Source organism: Rhea pennata, chromosome 3, assembly GCF_028389875.1.
Source record: "Rhea pennata isolate bPtePen1 chromosome 3, bPtePen1.pri, whole genome shotgun sequence".
NCBI classification, from domain to species: Eukaryota; Metazoa; Chordata; class Aves; order Rheiformes; family Rheidae; genus Rhea; species Rhea pennata.
This window is the reverse complement of record NC_084665.1, coordinates 39955433-39974641: the sequence shown is the minus strand read 5'-3', so window position 1 is coordinate 39974641 and position 19209 is coordinate 39955433. Positions and strand designations below refer to the sequence as shown.

Sequence of the window (19209 nt, the reverse complement as noted above, 5' to 3'; positions counted from 1 at the left end):
TGCCATGTAGACTTTTTCACAGAGTGTAAATGGATTTTTCAATTTATGGCCCAAACTATTTTTGTACACTGAAGAAATTTCTCCATTATAGTCAGAAGCTTAAAATGAGCAAGTCTGAGATATTACAATAACTCATCTCATGGAATACAACTGGAATACAATTAACTGTCCAATCTAGTAGTTATTCTTACTAATGATTTTGTGAAATTCTGTGGCCTACAAGGATCAGATGCATTCAGAATCTGGGAAACAAACTTCTTTTTGGTAAATAATGTAATAACATGCTCTGCAAATACATGTGAACTAGAGAGGGAAATGGCTATGGCAGTGCTACCACTATACTCTAGGTTTTGTATGGACGATTTAGCTGTATCAGGAAGTGGTGAAACAAAGGCTTTCTTACAGTAGAATATCCTGACTCCCAGGATGGCAGTCCTTCCTTTGAATTCTTACAGATGTGGATAGTTGAAATGTAGAAGTGCAGTGGAATTTTATGCAACTTCATATGTGCTCCTTAAATATGGTGGTTGTCATCACTACAGAGGACTGTGATGCTGCAGTAGCTAGGGCAGACAGGCCCTCTACAGCCGATTTCCTCCCTTTTGCCTTCCTCTGGGTCAAGGCAGACAGCATTCAGGGAACGGAACTCGCTGAAGCAGCTACGGCTTTTGGCTACCTGTCATGGTGACCTGGTGTGAGGGAAGAGGAGTGACGGACTGGAAGGGATAAAAAGGAGAGAGCTTGGCTGAAACCCAGAAACACAAGAGGCAGCTGAGCACCCCCGGCTTTCTCCCAGCCCTGGTGCTTGCAGGTCCTTTCCCTCAGCCGACTTAAAACTTCTTAACGGTACTGAATGGTCGCGTTTTTTTTTTTTTTCCTGTGTTTCTCTACTGGAAAACGGGGTTCAGCCGCCCCGCCGAGCCCTGCGCCTGCCGAATGGGGAGCGGGGCTGCAGCCGCGGTCTTCCCTGCTGTCACCGACGGCCGCGGCGCACGGCGGCACCCCCAGCCGTTAGCCGAGCCGCCCCGCCACAACGGCCGCGGCGCGCGGACACCGCCCCCTCACCACGTCACGACCCTTCCCCCTTCAGTGTAACGGTCCGCGCATGTGTGCTCTAGGGCCCTGCCTGTTACCGTGGCAACGGAAGGCCCGCCTCGCCTCTTCCTGCTTCGCATGGCGCCGTCTCTTCCGGTGCGGGGAGTAATATGGTGCGTTGCCGCTGTCTTGGGTGGCGGGTGGGAGGCCAGGCGCGGGACAGGGGGCCGGGGCCGAGCCGGCGCGGCCGGAGTGTCCCTCCGGCCCGCGGTGACGTGTGGGCAGGGGGGAAGGGGCGCCCACCCCGCGGCGACGCCGCGTGCGCGCGCAGGGGGAGCCGTTGGCCCGCGGAGCCGTTACCGGCGGGGGCGCGCGGCGCTGCGCGTCCTCCTGCCGGGGCTCCCCTCCTCTCCTCGGGGCTTCCCGGCCACCCGTGGGTGCCCAGGCCCCCGGGCCGGGCGTGCGCTTAGCGGCTCTGAAGGCAGGCGCTGAGCTGACAGCGGGGACGTGGGCGGTGGGTGTCCGGCGGGGGGCTTCGCTGTGAGGCGGGAGGCTCTTGGTGGCGGTTTCTTGCTGGGGAGTCGTCCTTCACCTGCCTCCCGGCGTTGGGGAGGCGAACCGCTGCTGGAGTCGCAGCACGAGGCTGTATGTTCTCAGTAGCAGGTGTGCAGCCAGGGCAGTTGTACGGTGCTGCTACTCCTTTTGACACAAGAGCATAGGTCATCTCCTGAGGCAGTTCAGCATCTTGTTTTTGAAGGCTCGTGGTTTTCATGATGGCAGGTATGTTCTGCACTTTCACCAGAGAATAGTAAGTGCAGAAGCTTTCAGGAGGGAACATACTTTGTTCCACCAACTAATCTGACAATGGCAAAACCTTAAGGGTTCAAACTTAAATGTTTTTGAAGGTAATTATTTTATTAATAGGTGACTGTAAGCTCTTATTTTTCCTCTATGAGACTTGTCACATTTATTGCTGAGTAAGTTGCTGCCTTTTCAATATGATGAGAAAAGCGATGATTGTTTTGCTGAAGTTATATCTTGAACAAATGCTATACTCCTGCCTTGTGATTAACAGTGATTAGTTTGAGTCTCAAAAATTTTTCATTCAACACCAAATCAGTTAGAGAACTGAAATTCATATTAGAATAAGCATCTCTTACTGCGCCTGCTCTGAGATGTCAATCAAAACATAGAAGTGGTACTCAGTTCTGGTACATATGGCTGTCTTCCTAAGACAAAAAACTCATTCTCCTGGGAATGGGCACCATGTATGCTTGTTCAGTTGGATGTGTCAACTTTCCTCTTCTGTGCTGAGTGTGGATAAATTGACATTGGTGTCAGTAACAGCCACTGTCACTTGTTGATGCTGATGAAGCAGATGCTCATACTCATTGTATTTACTCTGCAGTTATCCTAGCACTACATGGGGCCCTTCAGTGGGGCTCAGCTGAAAAAGAGGAGAGCGGCCCTCCTACTTAACACCAGGGTTTTCCCTCTGTATTACGTAGCCAGAATATTAAAATTTTGGGGAGCTTTAATGTCGAAGTCCAACATCTACTGAATTAGTACTTCTGTGTCTTTGTGGCGGATTTTCATCAGTGGTACAGGATTCCATTGTGTAGATTTTCACAGCTTTTACACATGGCATCCTTAATATATAAACAAGGATGTGTGCCACAACTCAGTTAGGCAGTGGACGTAGGGCTAACAACATGGAAAAGTGCTGAGTGCTAAGGTGGTATGGCAAGCTTTGTTGTAAGCAGGCAGTCTGCTGGCTGTTAGAAAGTCTTTCCTAAGCGTTCTGTCATCCTGTCTGTTGTTATTGAGAAAGACATCACTATGCAATGCTTTGCCAGCAAATAAAACAGCAAATACAAATCTATTGCCTGAGAGGAAGCTAGACTTGTGATTTATAGTACTACTTTATTCATTCAGGGCAGTGAGGCAAACTGCATTTCTACATATTTTGAGTGGTATGGAATACAGCTATGCTGACCTGTGTTACCTGTAAATTGGGTGATTCTGTTTTGGTATCCAGATTATCAGTATGTGTTTTCATCTTCCTATTGCAGTTACAGATGTGATAGCTTGGAATCGAACCTTATTTCTTTCAGCCCTGAAATCAATGCATATGATAGACCATGATTTCTGTTGCAAATTAGAAGGGCTTTTCAGGTGGAAAGCTCATTTCTTTTTGATTAGGAGAGGATGGAGGACAGCCAACGAGCAATTTAGGCACTCAAAGGAGTGGGAGCAAGTGGTAGGTAGGGTTCACTCATTTTTCTGGTAGTCTGCTTCCTCTTACTCTCTTTCAGAGAGATTGGCCCCCTCATGCCAATCACCTACATGCATCCTCTCCCATGATTTCCCAGGAGAGTGCTCATCTGCATGTCAGTGAAAATTGTGAGGAGGACATCTATGATAATGACATCTAATGTGCACATTTGGGTTAGGCCGTGACCAAGATCATTGCATGCCTCGTCATGTGACTGGCCTTGTGTCCATCACATCACAGATGCATTGATTTTATTTTTCTAATGGGTTCTCATCAGCCATCTGATGCAGAAACTGTCAGGAAACATGGTCCTTTAATATGGCCATAATATATGCCTGCCCTGGCTGAGATGTTGGGTACTGTTGCTCAAAAGTAGATAAATATAGATTTTTTTTTTAACCTTGGTTCATAATGATTACCATTGGATTTTGAAAATTTTACTATATATTTAACTGCATCTTTAAATAGCTAGGTTTACAAACTTTTTTTTTTAATCAATTTGATAGCTACAGCTTAGTATTTTCCTGTTTAACAAGCAAGCTGGCTTTAGGTGAGAAGTGTGTTTTGATAAGGAAAAAATATTTCTGTTTTCAGAACATCTAGAGTAGTTTTATTTAAATAAAAGCAGAAAAACTCTTTAAATGGAGTTTGGTGTGCTTCTCAGTAAGCTTGAAATCCAGTTTATATCTAAATGCAGTTTGATGCCAACCCTAAGTAAAAAGGCTATTAATATCATTCCTTGTTTTCCAATATAATAAACATATACCATGTACATATTAAATTCAGCAATATTTTTTGATAACCATGTTATCACTGGCTAATTATATTATAGGCTGATTATTTCTTTGTGAAAATTGATTAAAATATAAATTAAGGTTTCCTTTTTGTTGATATAAATTATAGTTTAAGGAAAATATTTAATTATGCTTTATTTTTATTTTTTTTTTAAGGGGACAATACACCTGTTCCGCAAATCACAGAGATCATTGGTTGGAAAGTTAACACATGAATTTAGGTTGGTTGCAGCAGATAGAAGGGTAAGTAGTCTGGGCCAGAATGGATAGAATCTGTATTACTATTAGTGCTCTGAATTGTAATGGTACTGTTTTACTGTATTTTCAACTTTAGCTGCCTTGTTTTTTAGATTGTGGAAAAAGAAATACTTCTTAACCAACATGCAGTTCTTTACTACTTGATTCTTGGTGCTTAGCACTCAATTTCAAATATCTGTTCCATGCTATTTATTGATTATATCATAACATCCTTGGCAGATAAAGCTTTATACAAGTCTCACTTGTACCGTTTGGAGACAGGTCTGGACTTTATTCTTCTGTGTTTCTGAGACAAATGAATCTGAGACTAATGATGGATGTTACAATAGTTTGTAGATTTCATTTATTGAATTAGAAGTTTGGGTGTTTTTGAAAAGCTGTCATTCTGTTTTGGATAAGTATGATGAAAAGTCATGTATTTCATTTAGTATAACAGGTTACTTGTTGGTGATTAGATGAAAATAATTCAGAAAGAATTTTTGGAGTATTGGGATGAGGGCTAAATTGCATGTTCAGCTGAAACATGGGATTTCTGTCTTGCCATCTTGTGATGGGTTAGACCCTGATTACCTTATTAAGTTTCTACATATTTTTTTAGTTGAATGCTTAAGAAAATGTCTGATAATTTTTCAGTAGTCATTTAAGTCCTGCTAGTGTTTTTAGATAATTAACCTCAAGTTCTGTATATAGCATAGAGGCTTGCTTTTTTTAGAGCAAGGCATTGAAAATAAAGTAATATTCTGCTTGAAAAATTACCTTAAAATTAACTTAACAGGGTTTTCATGTGTGCTTTTTCTGGCATTGCATTCCTGATAGTAAGTTTTACAAGTGACAGGTGTTTTTAATTATTGCTAGTCTTTAATTCATCCTGTGGTTTTTGTGAAGCTGAGTTCCTGTGCATTGTACTAGTCAATTAATGTTTTTCAGAATTGTACTTACAGTTACAGTACCGTACTGAATGTAAAGTGAAGATGTGCACATGTTTTGGGGACATAAGATGTGAAAAATAGAACCCACTTCAGTCTCTTGGCTGTACTGCTTCTTTAGGACAAAGAAAATGCACAGTTGTGTATATATAGTTTTATCTTCAAGTGTACATGATGTATGCTATAATAAAATGGAAATATTATATAGGGTGATTTTTAGAGCAAAAAGGTATTTTGAGTACAACACAATCAGTTCTGGGACAATCTGTACGGTTAAAATAGGATATGGGCTTGTTTTGAAGCGAGTTGTACATTTTGGGGGAAGGAGAAAACTTCTATTTGCACGTTGAAATATTACAGTATTGTTTTTAAAAATCAAATAAGTTTATTGTTGTCTTTTAACTTTTTTTGCAAGAAGAAAAATGCATATTTATTCTCATTAATAGTCCTGGAAGATCCTGCTGTTTGGTGCTATAAATTTAATATGTATTGGCTTCCTCCTAATGTGGTGCAGCTCTACAAACAGCATAGGTAGGTGGCTTTCTTACGCTAAAACTATGACTGACTGACTGCCGTGTGTTTCTTAGCTTGTGAAGTTCCAGCGACATTTTTCACATAATGGAGTTAGGTGGCTGTGCTGCCAGGTTTCAGGCATGCCTTTCTTTGAGGTGCCCCATGATTAATTTAAGAGAATTTCTCTTGGGAAAGGTGGAAGAGTGCATGTGTGGGTGAAAGTCCTTCAAAGTTTGCAATGTTTACCAAAGCTTCTGACTGATTTTTCTCCCTGCTGTACCCTCTTTATCTTTAAGACTGCACAAACGAAGATGTAGGCTAGTCCTTCAGTCTTTTGCTATTACAAAATAGTGACAGTGGCATATAGAGAGCCTCACTTGCATTTGAGTGGAGGCATTTGTAGTGTGGCAAAAGACTTCTGAAGTTCCAATGATGCCTCTTTTTAAATATTTTGTATATGTTCTATCTTTGTGTAGAAGTCCCACGATGCTTTGCACCATCTCTACTTGAGATAGAATGTCCTATGTTTTTACATTGTGGTACAGGTTTTCTCCCAGTTTCAATCTGGGAGGGAGAAGCAGAATAAGTAAAAATTCTATAGAGTCTGTTTTTCACTACAATAATGCACATAAGGGAAATCTTTTGCTTTAGTGAAGGATGTGTTACAAGATCTCCTGACTCTTCTGTGTTTAAAATTCTACCAAGAACTATTTATTCTTGGTAGTTTAGTACTTCATGTAGCTGGGCACTGTTAATAGCATTAGGATTATGATAATCAGCCTGTTTATGAAATGAAATATTAGTGTATTTAGGACATTTATATGGGTGTATAGTATGAATGTCCCAAATATATCAATATAAAAGACAAGGATCTGCTTCATCAGCATGGAGGATTTGTGCAGGTAGAAAATGGTAGAGAGCTGCACAAGGGGAGCTTAATACATTTTTTTTTAGTGGAGAAGCTGCTCATATTCTGTTATGTTAAGTTTTAATATTTGTTTTTTTACAGCTTTAACTGCTTACACATATTTGACAATCTTTGATCTTTTCAGGTGAGGTTTTTTTCCTATTTAATCTTAGAGGTAATTTATGCCTATCTTTGTGGATTTCATATTTAAAATATAGATACGTGTGTAAACATGTGCTATTTAGAGTCATCAGTGATGAAACACTAACTGGTTCAGATACAGTTTAAATGAGTACAAATTGTATATGAGTATATTGTGTATGAGTAAAAAATAAAGAGATGATGACAAACACCTTAGCTGTAGTGAGAATAATTAATAACAAATTGATTCAGTCATAGGTTTCTATATGCAAGTGCCTAACAACATAAATCTGAATCTAGCATCAAAAGGTTATCTGATGGTTCAGCCAAAGCAGCGTTAGGGAATGCTGCAGTTACTGCTTCTGCAGTCTCCTTAATTTTAACTCTATGAAACAAAGAATGGGTAATCCTACTTCTATTTTGAAACATTTCAAGAGCTAGATGCCACACACTCTTCCAGTGCATTCACAAGAGCAGAATCTGTGTATAAGCATTGTCAGCTTTTTTCTGTTTTGAGCAATTTTTGAAGACTAAAACTGTAATTTTCCTCTCCAGTATTGAAATATATTTTTAGTATTTTTTTCCCATTTCCTAAGAAAATACCAAACATTATTTTAAAGTATGAAAATACTAGAGGATTTTGATAAGATTGGTAATACAGAGATAGAATGTATCTATGTCTCCTGTAAAATGTAGGTTGGTAGCAGTGGTTGAGAATCAAACTGTAGTATGTAATGGACCAAATAGAAGTTGCAGACAGCTGATCCATACTTCTTGTAAATATTGTAAGTTAGCCAGCTAGCAATGAAGATAATGGAGTTTAATCACTAAGAAATACATGTGTTTTATGCAGTTTATGTGACTGATAGTAGAGCATTTATAGATTACAGCAGCACACATGAAGAAGGGAAAATGAGTGGTTGATGTAGGGACAAAAGTATGCCTAACTTGATTTAAGACTGAATTAGAATTATGGTACAACTTTAATAAATTAATCTGTTATTTTAGAATTTCTGTAACTGTTAAGTTTTGTCATCTTAATTCAAAATATCTTTTTCATCTCGGGAACAGTTTTAACGTTTTACCTCATATTGTATAGAATATTGGTTTTTAATTTTAGGACAGGATGAAAAACCCTGAATATTGATGTACTTGTTTAATACATGATTGACTAGAAGATTATTCTGACTCACAGCAGGCTCTTTAAAGAGCTTGCTCTGAGGGTAAACAATGCTCAGTGATTCTGCTGCAAAAATAGCTCTCTTGTTCTTTTATTTTTGTCATTTTTCCTGGTCACCTATAGCACTCTTAATAAGTATGTGAATTTACTGTTTTGAATGTGAGCAATATTTCCTCTGTTTTTGCTTGTACTTCAAGCAGCTGTTGGTCAAGTTGTGAGGATGTGATTGTTAGACTACTGTGGAGATGAGTTCTTGATCCAGTCTGATTTAACTCTCTAGTTAAGAAAGGGCTGTATAAAGTCAGAGATGACACTGATTTGGGGTGGGTACCAGTAAAAGAAAGGGGACAGCAGGGGATAAATAGTCACAGGAAATAAGATCATCCTTGAAAAAATTAGACTATTACCTCAGGGATAATATCAGGGATAATAATTTGAATCTCAGACATTTGGTATGAGGGAGAAGCTTGGAAAGAAAATAGCAAGAGAGACCCATGGCTGTCAGTTGATGGCCAGTTAGGTTGTAACTTTGTGTGGGTGAATACAGCCAAAAAAGAAAATAATTTTTGACCATGTATGTAGATATACGACACTGTGGTAAAAAGAGGTACTACTTAGCGTTGTCTGAGACTTATTCAAGACTGATAAATTTAATTCATGATATATCCCTAAAAGAAGGGTTTAATAGCAGGCATTCTTTGCTTTTTCACTAAGATGCAAAGGAAGTGGCACAAGGGGGAGTCCTATTGTCTTGCTTACCATGTTCCTTCCCATTTAATGGCCTTTCTTAAGTTATGGTATTTCTAGACTTGTTATACAGTTCATAAAGTACATGAAGAGCATTTACTAGGTGTATATTGTTAATTTCATAGGCTTTTGTTTACTTTGTGCTCTTCATTAATATGTGTGGTATCAGACAGTATTTAAAGGGTTTTCTCAAACTACCTTTCCCCCTTTAGTCAGGTTTTGGAGTACCTCATCTCACATTCTCCAGTTCTCTTTCAGGGAAATTCTTAAATACGTACAGAGGAAACACTAACTGCTGTTTCATATCCAAACTTGAACAGAAAAATGCATTGCCTTCAGGGTTATCATAATCTTAATTTAGTCTGAGTGATCTTCCATATTGAAGAAGGTGGATGGTAATCCTTGTAAGTTTAATGCACTATAAGTACGACAGAAAAGCGTCTCCTAATATGAGGAATTAGGCTGACTACCATTCCACTTCCTAGCTGCCCATTTTATGAGGACAGCAGAGACCTCATCGTGTATTCTCAACTTTGTTGCCAAACATTCGTTTCTGGATTTGTCAGAACCTTCCCTATGATGATGATGTAAGGGTTGAGTTCATGGTAGGATGTTATGTTCAGATATTCAGTTCTGATAACTGAAATTTATGTTTGTAGATTATCTAGTTTGTAAAGGCTGCAGTGGTTCATCATAACACAGTTCTCCCCTTTTATTTCAGTTTGGTAACATGTCTAATAAGCTACTGGGTGATGATGAAGAAACCTAGTCCAGTCTATTCATTTGGGTAAGCAGATTCAGTGTTGCTTGGTAATACAAGGTTTGATGCATTGTTGAATGTCGTTATCTGTATCACATAATTGCCATGACTAACAATTTATATATAAAAGTGTGTTTAAAAATTAAGGAGACCCAAGACTGATAATGCTGTAAAGAAAAGGTATAAAAAAAAAAAGGGAAGGAGAGAAAAAAGAATTAAGAAATACTTAATTTTAAGCTGGAAATTGTAGTCTTTCTTCTTTCAGAACTGACTTGTTCATAATAAAAGGACTGTCGGCTTGAAGGAAGGTGGAAGTTAGGACTTTTTCCTTAAGCTTTTGGTTTCTTCCCATTTATCCTCACTTGAAAGAATTAGAAATACTAGGTCTATCCTGCTTGTTCCTGAATGGACCAAAATGCATTTGATTTATTGTTTGATGTTCAGTGTTTCTAAACTTAATTCTTAAATTTCAGATTTGAGAGATTTGAAGTTCTAGCTGTTTTCGCTTCTACGGTTCTGGCACAGCTTGGTGCTCTTTTTATACTAAAAGAAAGGTAGGGATATATACTGCTTTCTTTGATTTTTGTTATATAAGAAGATATTCCTGGTTGAGGAAAATCGTATGCACTCTACAAATGCTATTCGAGTGAGATATTTTTTAGAAATAACTTTGGTAGTTGTTTTTTTTTTTTTAATACTGTTAACACCTCTTGCTATTTTATAGTGATTAAACTACAAATAAATTTGAGGTAAAAAGAATAGGAAATTGGTAAATATAACAACTATGAAGGAAAGACTCAGTGTTCTAAAAAAAAAAAAAATCAGATTTTCCAGACACTATACTGAGAATTTGATTTATTGTATTTCACTATGCATCTTGACTTAATAGGTTAATCAATAGAGAAAATACTTTTTTCCCATTCTTTGGTCTTTTACTTCATGAAGTAAATCAGTTTCATAGCATTATATTAAGGATATTTAAAAAATAAAAAGGCTTTTGTTGACATCTAGAATTTAAAACTGGGGCAACCTCCCTTAAATTTTCTCTTCACAGGCTCTATTTTCTCTGTAAAGGGCTATGTTAACAACTGAAGAATGTTATACTGGAGACTGATCTATTGCAGAACACTGACAATACACTGGATTAATTTTTAATAATGAGGCATTATCAAAATTAGATGCAACTTTCATGAAACTAATGATAGATAACTTGTAACTGATCTGGAAACTTATCCTAGATTTTTCTCTGTTACAACTGAAGCTTAATTCTTATTTTACTGTGTAAAAAATGTGCATCTCTATTGTAATATCCAGCATCTACTTTTGCTGACCTTGCTTTGTAAGAGACTGTAATGCAGAGATTTCAGACTTAGTTTGTTGCAGTTAATGACACCGCTGGTGGCGGTAGCAGTATTTTCTGGCATGTCTGTTTACAAATGTCTTTTGATTGTCTAGGCAGCATTCATGATACCTAATACCTATGTGGCACAGTGTGGAAGCAGTTGGAAAATCTAGATTACACCTTGCTTTGTTTCAGTGTTAATTGTTTTCATCATATATAAAAACTGCTATGCTTATTTAAACTATTTATTTTAGCACTTGCATGTTTTTTGCATCACTGTATCTCACAGCTTTTCGTTATGAATGCGAGCTAATTTTCAATTATTTTTTGTAGTGCAGAGCGGTTTCTGGAACAACCTGAAATACACACGTAAGAAATTATTTTGACATGAAAAATTACTGATTTTTCAATGTCTCTGTGTTTCCAATTCTTAATTTAGCATTTATTATTTATGGCAAGTTCATTCAATGCCAAGTTGTTTTTGATACCTTGATATTTGTTTCAAACTGTATGCAAGCTATATGGTAAACATCACATTTTAAGGTATGATAAGGTAATCCACATATTCCTGTAAATAATAATGATTTAATTATATATTGCTCTTTTTGATCATTTATTTACTGGTAATTTTGGTAATTTATTTGCTCCTACTTCTTATGTTTTAATGTGGTTTCTGGAGGACATGAGGCATTTACTCTCTGTAAGTTTCTGTCCTCCTATAATCTGGCAACAGTTGGGACATTTTAAACATAGTAAGTTAAGTTTTTTTTGACAGTTGGAGCCAGAGTAGAGAAGAGAAAGCTAACTTAGTGCTCATGCTGTAGGAGAGGCTCCAGTGTGAGTTCACCGGTTACTTCCATAGGAAACTAGGCTTCATTACTTATACTGCTGAGGGAACAGTGTATTTATATCTTCAAAGGACAAACTTTGTGTACATACATCCAATTGAGAACTGTTCCTCAACTTAGCATTATGAACATTAAGTTCAGCCTACTGTGATAACATTAACCTACAATGTTCATCGAGCTCATGTATTCCCCTAAAATGATAATATGCTGCTAGTTATTAAGTGTTACGCTATTTTATCTTAGTGTTGTTTTCAGTCTTAGTGGAAGATACCCAGTAAAGTATTTTGTTGTTGTTAATAATAACTCCAGCTTTATTTCATGTATTGTGATGCTAATGAGGAAGATGCATCTTTCTTTTCTTCCTTAGGGGGCGGCTGCTGGTTGGTACTTTTGTGGCTCTCTTTTTCAACTTATTCACAATGCTTTCCATTAGGAATAAGCCTTTTGCTTATGTCTCTGAAGGTATGTGAAAAATTAATCTGTGAAAAGAACAGAGAAAAAGTTTTAACGTTGCCTATTCTTATCAAGGTAAAACTTGTCTAGTAACTTTCTTAACTAGCAAGTATATACTACTCTTATCTTCATGGATATAACTTAAAGCAGCTTAGAATTATCTTCCAAAATTTTTCTCTAGTTTTTTTATAGGAGACTCTCAAAGTAATGCATTCTCTGCATATATGCATAATGCATAACTCTCAAAGTAAGTCATTAATATGGTAAAGTGAGTTACTATTTAAACGATAGAGTTATTATTTTAATGATAGAATATCCTTTATTTTCTATATTTTGTCTTCAGCCAGTGAAGATCATCTTACATGTGATTAAGATGTCTTAGTTTTATTATTAATTAAAAGAAACAAGCAAATGTAATGATCCTTCTTTATAGCACTTTTAACTGGGACTTTTTTACTGTGAAGTATATTTGCAGTCATTCTTGCTAACTGCTGGGGAAGCATTGAGCAGTGTGAATACTTACTCTTTTTTCATGTTTTTTCATGTATTTTGCCATACGTATACTTGGTGAATATAATTTTATTGAAATAATTTATTAATTATATATAACTTTATGCATTCTAATTATAATTAATAATTTCTGTATAATACTGTATATACAATATAAATATAAACATATGTTTATAATCTGCAATTTTATTTGTATTTATTCTCTTCAGATATTATATCGGGCAAAAGTATTTTATTTACCAATTGCCTGGAAAAGTCAGACTTGCTGTTTTTTCAAGTGACAGTGAAACTGTTCAGATACATTTATTCATTCACAGTGTACTGGGCTCTTACCTTAAAGCAAAACTTGAAGGGTATATTAAAACTTTATTCAGTGGTTTTATCACCTTTTTTTGCAGCTGCTAGCACAAGTTGGCTTCAGGAGCATGTTGCAGATCTTAGCAGAAGGTAAAGCTTCACAATATTTTTCAAAATTGCTATTTAGAAGGCAGTGGAGGTTTTGTGCATAATAGTCTTTTAGAACAGGTACAGAGACACAAACAGCTAAGTATTTTAGCTCTTTTAAAATAGCTTTATTTATTTTAGATCCAATATACAGATTCTAGCCAAAGCAGTATGTCTCTTATTTCTCATATGTATCAGTCTAATAGAAATACATCTTTCTACATAACGTGCCTTTTGAATGCATTCAGTACGTTGTATGTAATTCTCCTTGGAAAAGGCTGAGATAAACTGCATTTCCCAACAACTGTTGTATACCTGACCAATATATTTTCTAGTAATTTGTGTTTCATCACTTACAAGCAACTAGAATGGTTTCCGTTTAAATGCAGTATGTGAAATGCAGTGCTCACTTAAATATTATTACGGTAACTCTTCACCAGTCCAGCAGGGAAGTGGAAAGCCTGTGTCTTCCAGGGACTGAAGCATTGTTTGTCACTCATCTTGCCTGTTACCTCTCTTGCTTGTACTGAAAATCTGAATGCCAGATAACATCATTTACAAATATTTTTGTCAGATACTGGCCATGTTTATTTTGGCCCATTTAGGTCCTTCTGAGTAATTACACTCTTGCTATAAAAATAAGAATGTTAACCTGTGGTGTATAACATGCTAAGTGTGCTGCAAAGACAGTCTGTTTCCAAGTTGTAATTGTGTGTCTAGTTGCGGAAAGCTGAAAACACTGATGTGTTAAACATAAAATAATTGATTTTGTAAGACTGGCATTTAAATCATCAGACCCACATTCAGCAAAACAGCTTTGGAACTGTAGCAATAAGACTGCCTGAGTACCTGGAGTTTCACTTTAGAAAAACATGGATAGTAATCACAAAGAATAGCAGAGTTTTTCTTTAATGGTTTAGTAATACAGTGTTATGGGCAAAACCACAGAAGGATAGCTTGACAACTTTCAAGATCAAGTGTCTAGAATTACTAGGTTTTGAAATAACCTGTGTACACTTAAACTAACAGTTAAAAAATATTTTATTAAATCTGGTTAACATATTTATACAACTATTTCAAACGTGCTCTGTGAATAAATACACTTTACAAAATAACTGCACGCATATATATAATGATTTAAGTAAAATTCTTACAGGAGTGAATTGACACACCATGTCTCACACTAGTTGGCTACAAACAGAGCAACAAAGAATTTCATATTGTCTTTTCCTCCAGAATGACATGCTTATGTTCACTGGGAAGTGCAGAAATCTTTTTCTCTCTTCATGCTATAGAAAATTAAAGAACTACTGTCTGTTTTCTATCATGATTTTTTTTTTTTTTTTTTTTTTGGTCTTGTCATATTCCGGTAGCTGGTTTCCCTCCACTTTTCAGACTTGCATGTTTCTCCATGAATTAACTCTGAGTTTAGCACATTTTTGAACACCAGTAAGGCAGATGGATTAAAGACAAGTAGTACACAACCTCCTTAGAATCATATATAAGTAACAGCAATGTTTGAAATTATTAAATGTGTATGTTGTATACAGCTGACACAGCTAGGTCTGTCAGTAAAAAAAAAAAAAAAAAAAAAAAAAAAAAAAAAAAAAAAGTTGTACCAAAAGATATGTATTTGAATGTGTAGAAAAAGTGTATTGATATTATTCTAGTGTACCTTTGTAAATGGAGAGATTTAAAAGAAATAGATGCAAATAAGATGCAAGAGCCAAATATTGTTTTCAGATATGAGAGAGAATGTGATGTGGTTCTAAACTTGATTAATTTTTGCTGACATCGGACTATTGGAAAGCTTTGAGCAGAATTATAAGAGCTTTAACAGACTTAAAAATATTGCACCTCAGAGACTGCAAGGTATATTTGGAGTCAAGTGTTAAAATAATGGGTGTAACTCTTTCAGGTTTCATAGTAGCGCTCAACAGCCAGCTGACAAATAACTGTTTTGTTTTGTTGCAGCATTTGTGGAATCATCCCAGGATTGAGTAGTATCTTTCTGCCACGAATGAACCCTTTTATCTTGATTGATATTGCTGGAGCTCTAGCCCTCTGCATTACATATATGCTAATTGAAATTAAGTATGTATAGTTGTTCAAAAATAATATTCCTTTCTATATCTAATTTATGGGGAATTGCTTTTTTTTTTTTTTTTTAACTATAAGCAGTGATCTCATCAAAAGCTGGATTTCATGTAAGGGACTGTAACTGTGAATATATTTGGCTTTTTACAGAGATGTATCAAGTTCTGATTAGTGTGTGTTATTGTGTATGTGGATATCATTTAAAAGAATGAAAAAAATCAAAAGAATATTCTTATGCCTTTCAAATACTTAAATATCTGTTTTTCTTTAAAATTACTCTTTCTCTCTAGCAATTACTTTGCTGTAGACACAGCCTCTGCTATAGCAATTGCTTTGATGACATTTGGTACTATGTATCCCATGAGTGTCTACAGTGGTAAAGTACTACTTCAGGTAAGGCAGTGTCACAAAACAGGTGTTTTGTGGCTTCAGTTTTGTTACATCTTGTTAAATCCTTATTTTTAAAGATCCATTATTGAACATATTTGAATGGGAAGGGTACAAGAGCATTTTATGATACGGCACTAAAGGAATTTTAAGCACAATACAGGTATATATCATGGAGTCATAAGAATTTTATTGTGCCATGCCATTGATCTCGTGTAGGTAGACCAGACTTCGATGCTTTTCTATTCAAAAACAAGGCCAGTTATTCTGTATTTTAACATGATTTTTTGTTTGTTTGTTTTTAAGACAACTCCACCTCATGTGATTGGCCAATTAGATAAGCTTCTTAGAGAGGTGAGTCAGAGTATAAGACATGACAATGCATGCAGCTATGTAAGCATAGAGGAACTTGAAGAGTTTTCTTAAGTTCAAAAAGGTTGCTAAAGAATTCTATTTTATTTTTTTCTTTGCATATAGAAAATATGGAACTTATTATCCAAGATGAACAATGTCTTTCAGATATCTGGAAAAGACTTAATGTGGTGCAGTTTATTTATTTATTTATTTTAAGTAAAGTTGAGCTGCTTTTGAAGAACTTTTGAAGAGATTTACAAAAGTGAGCAAGGGGGGAAAAGCAGGAATAAATAAGGTTGCTCATTTATACTATGTCAAGTTGAAAAAATATTGTGAATTGACAGCAGAAATCCTGAGTTATTAAAAAAAGAATCCTTTTTTTGGAGGAATTGCATGTTTACAGGTAGCAAAAATACAGTAGATACAGATTAGAGGTAACAGACATGATCCATTCTGCATTCTAGTAGCTTTTCCTTGACTCAAAATGCTATTATTCAACTAAATGAAAATGTACATTTCTAGAAAGATATAAAATCTCGAAAGATATAAAACAGTCTTTGTATTTATTTTTATATTGCTGGATCTTTGTGTAAAATTAGGTTTCAACTTTGGATGGTGTCTTAGAAGTTCGAAATGAGCATTTCTGGACATTAGGTTTTGGCAGTTTGGTAAGTTATGTCTTTGTGCTTTTAGCTTTCAAAAAGAAGCATCAGTTACTACTTTTAATTTTTTTGATTTAAATAAAATATTTCTTCTGCATTAAAGAAATGTAAAAATTTGGATAAAATTAATACTGAGTCCTTTCTTGTGATTTGTTGAAAAACTTTCCTCTTATTCCATGGTTTTCTTACTTTAAAAAACTTCATGTTTTTTAAAGCTTTCTTATTGGTTAATAATGTTCATTTCTGTTGAGCTTTTGATTAAAGAATACATTTTGGAACCTTAGAATTTCTTTTGCTATTTTGGTAGTGATGAAATCCCTGAACAATAGCAAGGAAGTTCTTCGAAAAGTATATTAGCATAAATTGCTTCTGAGGGGGAAAGAAGGAAAAAAAACTGTAAACCTTCAGGTACCAAAGGTAAAAGAGTAGAATCATATACTTTTAGCAGTTACAAAAATAAAAAAAACAGCTACCGTTGTATACTGGTATTCTAGAAGGTGGAAAAATGAAAGCTTTGTGATGTGGAGTGATCATGCAGAACTGAGTTATTCCTGAGTTGGTGCAGGTACATCGTGACAGCTAAAAGATTAGAACTGTTGGAACTTTTCTCCACTCCTGGATTCTTCCAGTGTGCTACCCTGTTAAAGAAAAGTTATAGGCCCCGTTGACTTGCTGATGTGAAAATGGCCTTTATTCTACCATTTTGTCACTCACAATACCAGATTGCAGCATTGTTGGATTGATCACAGATAGTTAAAAGACTTCTGCATGCAAATTTTCCTATTGACATCTTTCAGACTCTAGTGAAAAGTTCCTGAGACCTGGATATGCTTAGTGGTGCACCATCTGATATTAAAATTCCCTACATGTCACAAGCTGTGAACCAAATTCTTCATTAAATGTGAAATGAAAAAGCATCTGAGGGGTACAATTTTGTTTCCTGTCTGCAACAGTAGTTCCAAGCAAAAGAGATAATGTTATTGAGAAGTAGGCAGGTACAGCCAGCAGCTGTGAGCACGTGCAAGAGAAACTCTAAGTCCATGTTCCATGAGCGGCAGCACCTCTGTTCTTGCTAAAGGGTCCTGATTCGAGCTTATCTACAATGTGTTTTGTTTCCTGTCTGCACCAACAGCACTGTGATGATACTTTTTCCTAAATTTGGAACATGGAGCTTATGTGTGCTTTGTTCCTCTGCCAGGACTTTTTCTTTTCCCTGTAGTTGTTGCCCTTTCCTTTCTTGTTTTCACGTGTTGTATTTTATATTTGTTTTTGGTTTTAAGGCTCTCAGACTTTTCCTGATTGACAATCTTGATGTGTTCATGAGAGGCCTATCCATTAGGAAAGGTGAAAATGTAACCTAATTATAGAACTATTTAATATGTTTCTTAATTTAGTCAATAGTCTCCACTGAGAAAGGTCTTTGTTTACATAATTCTGTGCAGGATAGCTTTGCTGCTCTTGAACGTGTGTGGAGAGTCTTTACTGAAGGGACAGTTAACAGCCAACTTATTTTTATCATTTTCTAGGCTGGATCAGTACATGTCCGAATTCGGAGAGATGCAAATGAACAGATGGTACTTGCTCATGTCACTAATAGATTATACACATTGGTCTCTACCTTGACTGTTCAGATTTTCAAAGATGATTGGATCAGACCTACATTATCATCTGTGCCTATTGCAAACAATATGCTGAACCTTTCAGATCATCATATTATTCCAATGCCATCTTTGAAAGCTGCCGATAACTTGAACCCTGTCACATCCACTCCAGCCAAGCCTAGCAGTCCACCACCAGAATTTTCTTTTAATACACCCGGAAAAAACGTGAACCCAGTTATCCTTTTAAACACTCAGACAAGGCCCTATGGATTGGGCTTTAATCATGGATCTGCACCTTACAGCAGTGTATTCAATCAAGGATTTGGAATACCGGGAATGGGAGCAACTCAAGGATTTAGAACTGGTTTTACAAATGTCCCAGGCAGATATGGAACAAACACTTATGGTCAACCCCGACCATAATAAATACCATTATTTATTGTACTGAGGGTATTGACTTAATTCTTTTATTACCCAATTTTTATAAACATTTGGAATGCTAGAGCATTCTGAATGGCTGGGAACAAGTGCATTGTTCATATTCATGAAATGGTTAAATTGCCTTTCTCCCCCCCCCCCCCCCCCCCCCCCCACTTTGCATCAGTAGTAGCCTGTGTAATGGCACAAACTTGAGGCTTATGATACTTTACAGGTAATTTTTATAGTGTTTCTGTTCCCATTCAGCTCCCTGCACCCCAAGAATGTATTGAAATACAGTATAGCTCCGAGGACTAAACTGATAACTCTTGCGAGGGAGGGGAGGGAGGGCCTGGGGAGAGAACTGTTTACTGAATGATGATGAGCTAAGAATAGGGAGTTGCAGAAGTATACTTCCCAGTTCTTAAAAATATTTTGATTATTGTATAAATCTATATTTTGGCAAAGTCACAATGAATTTTTCCCAGATTGCAAAAATTCATCAATATTTGTATTATTGCCATTGTGAAAACAAACTGGCATTTCAGATTCTAATTC

General features: G+C 36.5%; 1 protein-coding gene across 2 annotated transcripts; it reads left to right on the top strand.

Moving 5' to 3' along the window:
* Positions 1–1140: 1140 nt before the first annotated feature.
* SLC30A6 (solute carrier family 30 member 6) lies at positions 1141–18678 on the top strand. 2 transcript variants are annotated; one of them, XM_062572097.1, is made up of 14 exons: positions 1141–1208; positions 4261–4347; positions 5735–5819; positions 6811–6853; positions 9498–9563; positions 10010–10090; positions 11212–11247; positions 12094–12188; positions 13088–13136; positions 15108–15227; positions 15521–15623; positions 15924–15971; positions 16571–16639; positions 18160–18678. In XM_062572097.1, the coding sequence occupies exons 1-14, from the start codon at positions 1206–1208 to the stop codon at positions 18655–18657; spliced, it is 1383 nt and encodes a 460-aa protein (XP_062428081.1). In that variant the 5' UTR covers positions 1141–1205; the 3' UTR covers positions 18658–18678. The 2 variants fall into 2 exon arrangements, with proteins under 2 accessions (XP_062428081.1, XP_062428084.1); XM_062572100.1 differs by lacking the exon at positions 1141–1208 and adding an exon at positions 1653–1815.
* Positions 18679–19209: the final 531 nt, after the last annotated feature.

What these genes read in the sequence shown, in the direction of transcription:
- SLC30A6 (XM_062572097.1), top strand. An exon ending in ACAATCTTTGATCTTTTCAG is followed by an intron (nt 6,854 to 9,497) that starts GTGAGGTTTTTT and finishes CTTTTATTTCAG; the next exon opens with TTTGGTAACATGTCTAATAA. An exon ending in AGTCCAGTCTATTCATTTGG is followed by an intron (nt 9,564 to 10,009) that starts GTAAGCAGATTC and finishes CTTAAATTTCAG; the next exon opens with ATTTGAGAGATTTGAAGTTC.